Source organism: Echinops telfairi, unplaced genomic scaffold (assembly GCF_000313985.2).
Source record: "Echinops telfairi isolate 266 unplaced genomic scaffold, ASM31398v2 ScPeMD7_7468;HRSCAF=8506_0, whole genome shotgun sequence".
In the NCBI taxonomy this organism is placed as follows: Eukaryota; Metazoa; Chordata; class Mammalia; order Afrosoricida; family Tenrecidae; genus Echinops; species Echinops telfairi.
The window spans coordinates 31536580-31548091 of record NW_022111369.1 but is presented as its reverse complement, the minus strand read 5'-3'; the positions used below and the strand labels follow the sequence as shown (position 1 = coordinate 31548091).

Genomic DNA, 11512 nt, shown 5'->3' with positions numbered 1-11512 from the left:
ATGAGGAAGGGGGGTGGAGAGGGAGGGGAAAGAAATAAGGAGCTGATACCAAGAGCTCAAGTGGAAAGCAAATGTTTTGAGAATGATGAGGTCAATAAATGTGCAAATGTGTTTGACACAATGGATGTATGTATGGATTGTGATAAGAGTTGTATGAGCCTCCAATAAAATGATTTTTTTAAAGAGAAAAAAACATCATAATTTACTGCATAGTTTAGCTGTGATGTATTTATACAGTCACCATAGGCAAATACTAAATACTAAGCTAAGCAAAATTATAGTACAACCTAACCCTATGGAGAGGGTGATTTAAATGGGAATGTATGATGGGGGGGTGCAAAAAGAAGACAAGATGCAATATTATATCTTCTATTCTGGGTAGACAATACACTGGGATGTCAAGGCGAGGTGGGAATGCCACTGTGTCCTTTCGGGACACCAGGTAAAAACACAAGCACACCTCGTTTTATTGGGCTTCCTTTGCCACGCTTCTCAGACACTGCGTGCTTCACAAATTGAAGGCTCATGGTGACCCAGCTTCAAGGAAGTCGACTGGGGCCCTTTTCCAGCAACGTGTTCTCAGTCCTTGTCTCTGTGCCACAGGTGGGTCATTCTAATTGGCAGGGACCGAACACGGGCTTCTGCCCGACCTGCGAAGGGAATGAGCAAAGGATCCTGTGAAACAAGTTATGAACAAAGGACTCTGTGAAACCTGGCGTGACACCTTAACCTCGAAACCAGTCCCAGTGAGAATCCTGATGGGGGACTGCCCTTGGAGACAATTCTGAGACATTCTGAACATACTATTCAGGGCAGTAAACCCAGTAAAACGGAAATGATTTCTGAGACACAAAGACAGACGGGAGTAACTAATTGGAACATTTCTTGATCATCTGCAGAGCACAGCTCCCTCCGCATTCCAAGGTACCACAAAGAACTAGACTTGTTTCCCTACACAACATCCCTTCTCACTTTGAGACAGGGACCTGCTTCTCCACGAGCGTGCCAGTGTCTTAACTACCTTAAGGGAGACCCCTCTCACCTCGAGAGAAGAATCCACTTCGTTTCTTTTGAACTGACTCTAGGCTTTAATAAAACTGTGGTTTAACTCTTTGCTGCTGGGGTGTGTGTGTGTGTGTGTGTGTGTGTGTGATCTCTGGACCCTAACAAACCACAGATGTTTGGAGCTTGCTAGTTTCTCCATGGGTGACAGCACCCAAGAACCAAACTTCACACCAATATTTCAAATGTCTGCCTAAAGCTATGGCACACTTAATAGACTACCCAATCAAAAGGCACTGCTGTGGAGGGCATGTCAGCTCATAGCAACCTGACAGGATTTCCAAGGCTGTACATCTTTAACAGGAGCACACAGCCTCATCTTTTTCCTATGGTACTGCTAGTAGGTTTGAACCACCAACCTTCAGGTAAGCAGCCCAGTGCTTACCCACCAGGGATCCTTAATAGACTACAATATAGTATAACTATAGCTTTTATATATACTGGAAACCCTAAATGTGTCCCTCGCTTTATTGTTTGCAGCTGTCTGAAACCAATCCGGCAATAACTCTGAAATGTGCCTGTCATTATGTGAACAATGCAATTGATTGCTTCAGTAAAGGTGGAAATGAACAAGGAAAGTCATTGCTGTTCAGACGGCGCAAGATATAAAAATAACAATTTATAATTTATCAAGAGGTCACGAAGGTGAAGGGTCGGTTAGGGAGGGGAAACAGAGGAGCTGATACCAAGGGCTCAAATAGAAAGAAAATGTTTTGAAAATGATGCTGGCAACATATGTACAAATGTGCTTGATACAATTGATATAGGGATTGTTACAAGTGCTGTAAGAAGCCCAATTAAAAAAAAAAAGAAGCCCAATAAAAATGATTTATAGTTTTAAAAAGTAATTGCTGTTAAACAAAACAAATTTTTTTATTTCCTATGCAACTATTGAGTCCCAAATAAACAGTACAGGTAACTGCTACATTTATAACCATTCCTATTTTTGAAGGAGAAACACATTGAGATTGATTAAAATTAAGAGATTTCCTTAAGGCTAGATGAATCCTTCGAGGGAGTAGAACCTATAGTGTCTTTCTACTCTTCTGTCTTACCTCAACCTGGGTTATAAGAAATTACAATTTACTAACAACAGCAATGTCAAATACATTGTGTAGATTCGTGGATTTCATATAAGGAAATATTTATCGTTTTTAAAGGAACTGTTGGAGATGTTATCCCTGCGACTAGATGGGTTAGTGATACTGACCCTAAAAAGCCACTGAGGAGGATGTACACTACAAAATCATCATATTAATCGTCACAGTTCAAATCTAATGTTCACACAGCTTGCTCTCCTTTTTTATAACACATCACAGATGGGTGCATAAGCAAGTGTGGTGAAGAAAGCTGATGGTGCCCAGCTATTACAAGATATAGCACCTGGAGTCTTGAAGGTGAGGTTAAACAAGCCGCCATCTAGCAGGAAAGCAACAAAGCCCATGTGGTAGAAGCACACCAGCCTGTGTGATCATGAGGTGTCGACGGGATCAGGTATCAGGCATCAGAAAATTCAAAACAAATAATCATATTGCGAATGAGGAGGGTCAGAGTGGAGAACCAAAGCCTATCTGTAGACAATTGGACACCCCTCACAGAAGGGTCACAAGGAAGGGACAAGTCAGTCAGGGTGCAGTATAGCATCAACGAAACACACAACATTCCTCTAGTTCTTTAATGTTTCCTCTCCCCACCCTCCTCCCTTACTATCATGACCCCAGTTCTACCTTACAAATCTGGCTAGACTAGAGCATGTACACTGGTCCAGATAAAAGCTCTCGACACATGGAATCCAGGGCAGATAAAGTCCTCAGGAACAATAATGGGAGTAAGGATACCAGGAAGGGAAGGAGAAGGTGAGGGGAGAAGGGAGATAAAAGGGCACCGATCACAATGTTCAACATATAGCCCTCCCACCCCCATCCTGAGGGGGATGAACAATAGAAACATGGGTGAGGGGAGATAATGGCTGCTTTAAAATATGAAAATAATAATAATTTATAATTTATCAAAAGTTTACAGGGGGGGAGGGGAGCTGATACCAAGGGCTTGAGTAGAAAGAAAATGCTTTGCAAATGATGATGGCAACATATGCACAAATATAACTGATACAATTGATGTATGGATTGTTGTAAGAGCCCCAATAAAATGATTAAAAAAATTTTTTTTGATCTTCAGTTGTTCAGGGACAGTGAATTAGTTAATATGGCTCTTCTAGCCAAAGTTTCTAACTCTCGCCAAATGAACTTTCCCTACATGGGTCTGGTAAGAACGTGGGGGAGGACACTGATAGAGCTCACCTGTGACTGATTGCAAACAGGGTTTCCTGGAGCGCCATCCTGCTGTGCATAAAATGAGCCCTCTGAGAAGCAGAAGAAGGGATTTCATTACCAGCAGGGTCTAGGCATTGAGAAAGTCCTGTGGGGCCACGATTCCTGCAACGTGAACCTCCTGAACCCAGATGACAGCTACAACATCAGGGCAGCAGCAGCAGAACCAGGAGTCAGACCATGGGGCTGCCCAACCCACGGAGCAAGGAGAGCTGAGCGCTTTTGTGCAGGAGGCTGGCTTTTCTGAGGTGATGCCCCTGGGCATTTATTGGGGGAAGGTAGGCTTGCTGATCCAAGGTACATACACTAATGCTTTCTGGTGGAGGGTCACAGCAGAGTGCTATGCCTTTTGAACACTTATTAGCAGACTTGACAGAGCTTTGTGATATGTCCTGATAAACAACTCAACCCTGAGCATTCCTGACTGGCATGACAACTTATTAATATCTTTAATCAACCCTTTTACTCATGAATTTTGTTTGTGAGTTCTGCGTAGCCATTGCAGTGGGTATTAGAACCTAGAGAAGTATGATAGAGAACATTAATGAAGACTACACAGGTTGCTTGATACACAACCCAGCTGTCATAATCATAGCTTAGCAGAGGAACCCCATAATCAAATGGCAGAAAGAACAACTAGGGAAAGAACCCGTGTGTAAAGGGAATGGAACGAAGTGGTAGAACTGAAAAACACGCACGGCCTGCCTAGCCTTTCCATCAAGAACCTTGGGAGTGGCTGGTCTTAAAAAGCACATTGGAATTGCATGGGGACAATTTGCTCTAGGAATGTGGAAGCTTTACTTTCTCAAAGCCACCGGACAACAAAACTGCATACCAGGCCTGGGTCTTGACAACTCTCTCCAGATTTAAGGATAACACTCAATCAACGGGGTCATGTAACCTACCGAACACACCCTAATTAGTATGACTCACGTGATGTGTTCCTTGTGTCGCATTGCAATCTCTTTGGAACTGTTATGATTTTTGACGTTGTTCAGAGGCAAACATTGTAGATGTTAATGTTTCTTGGAAGAGTCATAATTCTGAGAATTATTAAAATAACAAAGATTCCTTCAACAATGTAAACGCCCCTCTTACTTGCCTTATCTGATTGTCCATAGTCAAAACCTTAATTCCTGCTACTGTCTCAGTCAACAGAAAACATCCTGAGGATGTCCTAAGTCTTACAGAACCTTATTGTTCTGCTTGTTAAAAGTTAGCAATTAAATCTCATGATTAGATTATTCTGAAACCCAAGTTAATGCAAAACATCTGTACGTGACTGTCCCGGGGTGTGAAGCCCAAAGGACAAGGTACATAGTCTCCATGCCTTCCTTTCTGACAGCACGCCAGTAAGACAGTTTGTGATGCTGTCAGATGCCCCACTGGGGTCGCCTTCGAATACGCTCTTTTTTTTAACTTGGAATTAGTGATTTGGCGCTATGACTCCCGGGTACAAACCCTTATTAGAAGTAACAGGAAAATCCCCAATAGCAAGTGATCTTCATCACAAAGCAGAAGACCATATCTGAAGATAATTCTGGACAATAGCTTCTAAATAATTTTAGAGCAGCAATTGTCAGGCACAGCTACTATGTAATCAGAAGTCCAACTGACAATACACAAGTGACCCCATAGGTATGTTTGGATTGGTCCACCTCTTGGAATTGACTCAATGGCTATTGGGAAAGTACTTTTATAAAACTGGAAGTATTCACATTTGCAAAACTGTTGAGCTCTGGTAGCACGGTGATCAAGCACTGAGCCACAAAACCCGCATCTTTACAGATGAACTAAAATGATGTCAATTGCTTTTCTCAAAATAATCCAGTGACAGAGACTGGGGAAGTGAGTGTGTAGGGTGTTTTAGGGTACAGAGGAGACCCTGGTCTTAAATACAATTTAAAGAGAGCATTTATTAAATCTTAAAAGGGACTAAGACAACCTAAAGATACAGACATATTATCCAGATGAGCCAGACCATTAGCCCAACGTCATAATGGTGTCTGCGGATCCGCAGGCCACTAGTTAAATAAGGCATGAAACAAAGGTAACTGCTACAAATTTATGGTTGGTGGCAGATCAGTACATCATAGTTGCAGGTGGGACTACGGAAGTGGGAATAGGGCCATGATTAGGACACGTATGTTATGTTAGATAGAGGAGCTTAAACGATTGGTTCTGGGCCTTCTGACCAAGACACGACTGATAGGGCAGGACTCATGATTATGTGACACCGGTACTGCCAATCAAGGACATGCCCAGGTAAGCCCCTAAAAGACGGCCCCTCTGGGATGGCTGGAGAAGGGTGGAAGTAATCCAGTTTCCAATGTACTTTGGCTCAGGGCAAGATTATCTCTGAAAAATAAAATTAAAAAACTTCACTACCAATGAGTCAATTCTGACTCATGGTGACCCTATAGGACGAGGTAAATCTATCGATCTCTGTGGAGTAGAAAGCATCCCCTCTCTTCTGCGGAGCACCTGATGGTTTCTTCCAAAGGCAAGCACTCTGCCACCAGGGCTCCATCCTCGGTTACTCATCAGAAGGAATTCTGTGGAGACTTAATCCATGTGGGGATTCTACAAATGGGTTTGGGGGCCACTGTCCTCCACAGCCTTCTACAAATGGGGAGCTCAAAATTTAAGCTCTAATACAAGGGGAAGTAAAATGGGCCATGAATTCCTAATGGTCAATGGATACTAAGGACTTGGAAGTTCTTTTTTTTTTTTCTGTCACTACTTTTGCATGTTGAAATTTTCCATAATAACACAGCTGTGTTCTTTCTGTTGGTTTAGCTCTAGCTTCTATTGAAATACTGAAGATTTTCCCCTGGGATACTTTCCCAGGGCATCAGCAGGGTAGAGCAGGGAAGCTGCTACCTCTTCTGATGAAGTGTGTGCTCTCCACTGTACTGTACCAATGGTCTGATTTGCTCATTTATGGTATCCACCCTAAGATGTCAATTTATTGATTTATCGATTTATGTCAGGGGATTTCTCATTCTGATATTTGAGACCTGAATTGTTTAAGCCCCACATTCAACCACATTATGGCTGCCTCTCAATGAAAATCCTCCTACGGCCAAAACCCAAAACAGAGCAAACACAAACCGAGGGTATGGCCTTTGCACTATAGACTTGCATCCTCGGAGCACGTTCTCATCAGTCAGTGCAGACTGACACTCTACATGAATTAGCCATCAGACGAGGCACTTGGATGCTGAGATAAACAAGACACCATTCCTGTTTTACACCATTTCAGGAGAAGACAACACATTAACATTTACTATTTGAATTTCTTTTGCAGCTTAATTTTATTTCAATAGGTGCAGTTTTAAATGTCTGCCCCCAAACATTGTGTAATTCAAAGACTCTGAAAGCAGCAAGCTGACACTGCTCTCTCTGGGAAGCATTAAAGCCCATCACCATTGCATCGATTCTGAGTCATAGTGAACCTAAGTAGTTTCTGAGATAAGATGCCTTTATGGAACCAGACAGCCTCATCGGTTGAGTTTGTACCAGTGACCTATTATGCCCAGTCTAATACTTACCCAATATCAGGGCTCCTAAAGCTCTCTCGGATACCACTTTTTCCCAACTAACACTCATTTTTTTAAAAAACCATGGGAAGTTTTTTGCAAAAAGCTGACGAAACTGTCAAGAACATAAGAGCATATAACTTATATTTCCAACTAATCTCACCAAGTAACAAGTATAAAACTCTGGGACGAAATATGAAACACTTAAGTTTCCCTTAAATGGATCCTGAGGGACAGACCATAACTTGATACTCAGGTTACACAGGAAAGATAATCAAGAAATGTTTGCTTATTGTTTCCAAATTATTTAAGCTACTTTTAAGAGTGAGGCACAAGTGGCTAGCTGATCCCTAGGGTTCATTTTTTAGATAGATGATCAGGACATACTTTGAAATGAAAAACCAAATATACAGACACTAACAAGAACAAAATCATGTCTTTGAAAATGTGAGAATTCTGGTATCCACAATGTTAAATAAGGTCAGTTTAGTATTATCCATTTTCTATATTTGATTCTACCATGTATTAATTTGTTGGATTGTAGTGGCTTATGAGAGTTATAGGGGGCCCAGGTTGTGTAGTGGTTACAAGTTGGGGCTTTCTACTTCTGTAGAGAGTTACAGTCTCAGAAACTCACAGGGGCAGTTCTACCCTGTCTTGTAGAGTCACTATGATTCCCCATCGACTCAATAGCAATGAGTTTGGTTTTGATATGGTGGAAGATAATCCACCAGTATTTCAAACACCACTAGGTTCAACCATGGGTTGACCCGAGGACAGCCAGCCGAAATAATATACCTACATTACAGTGTAACCAGGGTGGTAAAGCTTACAGCCATGGTCAACATGAGAGTATTTATCATTGTGTGCCAAGAATTTTCCACTTAATCTTCATGACAACCCTGTGAACTAGGTCCAAATGCTGTTCCTACTCTAAGCATATGAAACCAGGTGGAGCCATACAGTGAGTTACCCAATGTCCCATTGACATAAGTGGCCAAAGTGGGACTTGAGGAAAGGCAGTAAAGTTCTTTCCCTTACTATGCTATGGTACCTTCCATAATTAGACTTAGATACCAGAAGATCTTAGAACGCCTACAGAACCATCTAAAAACCACTCAAATGGGTTTAAATATGGTTTGGGCATCTAGTGAGCTTTACTGGATTAAATCCTCAGAATTCATTCCTCCAAATGCAGCGTTTTTCTAATCAAGACCCCATTCCCCAGCTATTCTGAGTCAATATCAGAATTTTCTTCCTTATAAAGTCCTTTGTGTTTTCATGTCATTTTCCACACATGCACATACACTTCACATGAAATTAGGCAGAAGGAAAAACAGGCTTACCACTTTCTTGAAAGATAAAAAGAAAGTAAGTTCTCCTTGTGAGAGTACCATGTAAAAAGAATAAGCATTTAATTGGAAACTAGGGAGTCACTACAATGAAACTTAATTTTTTTTCTTAGCCAAATAAATTTGTAACAATTAATCGTTTTTCAAAGACTCTCTCTCTCATCTTCTGTGTGGCCCCTCCTTGGAGTCTCAAAAAAGCCAACTCAACATGTCTCTTCAAAATAACATCTTGGACAAAGGTGTTCTCTTCCCTTCTGGCAACTTTACAACAATCAACATAGACAGGACAAATCACTCAACTCCAACTGCATCTTCATCTACTTCATGTTGTAGCTTGTGACAGAGGGAAAAGTGTGCACAGGGACCCAGGAGATCTGTGAAACTGGTCCACCCAGTTTCATGTCTGGGGGAGCTGGCCTGTCCATCCGGGCGCTCCTATATCGACACTGCACTTTGCACAGTGAAAGCTTTGGAGTCCTTCATCCCTTTTGGATGTGTAAAAACACAAAGTCCGAATTCAGTGATGGAATGATGGTCACTTAGGTGGAAGAGGTCGTCTCAAACCAACAGGCCTGCCCCTTAGGGCACAGGGAATTTCCTGCGCTCTGTTCTTCTGGTGTTTGAGGTCTTCCAGGCGCTCCATCTCATACTTCCTTTCCATTTGGATGTCTGGAGAAAGAGAGAAGAGTACGCAGAGCAACTGGATTGACGTTTTTCACCCGGCATTAGTTAGTCAAAACTGGATATTTATCGCACTGCCAAAAATCCCCTTCTTTAATGCTGAACAAGATGGCAATGCTACAAAGATGGAGAGTCAGGGTATGGCTAAATATTTTGAAAGGTTTCTCTGAGAATAAACAAAATGACACAGAAGACATTTTAACTTATGAAAGTACATCTTGGGGAACTTACTTTCTACTGAGGGGAGCATGCTCTTCTTGGAGGTGGTACAAGGTTTAAGGTGCACAGAATTACCAAATGCAATTTCCTCCAAGAAAGGAAGCCTGATGTTGGCTAGATTTGTGTACCAGGTCTTCGTAAGCAGGGCAAGATCCCAATGTTCCTGTCTGGGATATAAATTAATTAATTGATTCAATAAATATTTATTGAAGCACCTACTGTATGTCATACAGAAGACATCATGTTAATTCTTAGTTCCATTGTCAACTAGATTTTATTTTGTTTTTTATTGTGGTAATTAAGTAACAAATATATTCGCCATTTCTACAGTCGTCACATGGACAGGTCAGGGACTTTTACTGTATTTATTAGGCTATTCAACCAACACCCCTAACTGTTCTCAGATTTTTCCAGCATTCTTAGCAGAAGCTCAGTCCACTAGAGATTTTGCTTTATAGGACAGTATTCAGGATTTCCCAGAGTGGCAAATCTAGAAAGCAAAGGAGCTTTTATTAATTACTATATGGCTGCATTAAAAATGACCACAAATTATGCCAGGAATTATTTGTTCACAATATAATCTCCCTAAAACCAATAAAATCAGTTCATATTAAGATAGAGGATTATGAGCTTCCAGTAAAAGATAGAAACCTAAACAGATGTTCTATATCCACCCTCTGAGGCAAAGATCCCAAATAAGGGAAAAGGAGTGAAAACCTGGAGTAGGAGAAGTCAGTGGGCCACCACTGACTGGGAAATTGAAGAGTGAAACACAGACAAGAGTTGGAAAGAACATTGAATTCTCTGTGGGCCAACTACTTGCCAAACAACCTTTCCCATGGTGCAAAACAACCTTCATTGCATCCAATTAGGAGAGAGTGTGTTGAGCTACACTCCCTTGCTTCCCCCCCCCCCACACACACACACTGGGTGAACAGAGACCCTAACACGTTTACAGAGGTTGGTAGCACTACTCCCTCCACATACGTGGTGCCAAGGGAGGGTAGAAATGATGAGATCTTGCAAGGGAAGCTAACGAAAGGGAAACGGAACTACATGGACTCCCCCATAGACTCAGGACCAAGAGGAGACACCTGCCCACATATTTGTTTGAGAGTGGCTAAAGACCCTGCCTCAAGTTGCAATAGTAAAAGATTCTATGGGCAAACATTGAATGATGCAGGCAGCTGGTGACAGAAGGGGTACGCAGAGTCACTGTACCAGAAAGAACCAGTTGACATTCAGCTAGTTCAAGAGTTAGCACAGGATCAAGAACTGATGACACTGAATGAAGAAGTCCAAGCCACACTGAAGGCATTAATGAAAAACAAGACTCAACGATTGATAGAATTCCAGAAAAAATGTTCCAACATACTGATGAAGAACTAGACACACTCACTGACCTATATCCAAAAATTTAGAACAGAGCTAACTGGCTAACTGACTGAGAGAGATCCAGATTTGTACCAATTTCAAAGAAAGAATGTTGAAGATAATTCAAAAAAGGTTGCAGCAGTACATAGACAGGGAGATGCCAGAAATTCAGGCCAGATACAGAAGACAGAGCAGGAAGGATATCAATCAGATCAGACAGGCTGGCTAACAGTAGAGGATATGAAAAGGTGTTTACTTATCCTTTATTGACTATGCAAAGGCACTTGATTGTGTGAATCATTATAAACTATGGTTAGCATTCAGAAGAATGAGAATCCCAAAACACTTCCCCTGTGCTGCTCATGCACAACCTGTATACGGACCAAAAGGAAGTCATGTGAACAGAACCAGAGAACAGCGCGTGGTTTAAAATCTGGAAAGATGTACGTCAGGGTTGTGTCCTGTCATACTAATTCAATCTGTATACTAGCAAATAATCAGAGAAGCTGGACTGGAGGAGGAAGAGCACACCTCCAGGATTGCAGTAAGGATGACTGACAACCTGAGATATGCAAATGACACACCCTTGCTTGCTGAAAGTGAGGAAGACTTGAAGCACTTGCTGATGAAGATCATGGAGTGCAATCTTCAATATAGATTACAGCTCAAAGTCCTCACAAGACCAAGAGACAAGTTTGAAAGTGTCAAGCATTTCACATTGCTCAGATCTGTAACCAATGCTCATGGAAGCAAGAGATCACATAACTCATTGCATTGAGTAAATGTGCTACACAGATCTCTTTAAAGTTTTGAAGGGCTAGGATGTCACTTTTTTTTCGTTTGTTTTCTTTTCTTTTCTTTTTAATCGTTTTATTAGGGGCTCCTACAACTCTTATCACAATCCATACATACATCAATTGTGTAAAGCGCATTTGTACATTCATTGCCCTCA

The 11512-nt window shown here is 41.6% G+C and overlaps 1 protein-coding gene across 1 annotated transcript in view; it reads right to left on the bottom strand.

Annotated features, from left to right (window-relative positions):
- Positions 1-8598: 8598 nt before the first annotated feature.
- CUNH4orf36 (chromosome unknown C4orf36 homolog) overlaps positions 8599-11512 on the bottom strand; it is an 11637-nt gene continuing 8723 nt past the window's right edge. The window contains exons 2-3 of the mRNA XM_045284281.1: positions 9199-9353; positions 8599-8955 (exon numbers count right to left, since the gene is read on the bottom strand). Coding sequence (XP_045140216.1) covers positions 8822-8955; positions 9199-9353 — 289 coding nt within the window. The 3' untranslated portion in view covers positions 8599-8821. The remainder of the gene's footprint in view (positions 8956-9198; positions 9354-11512) is intronic.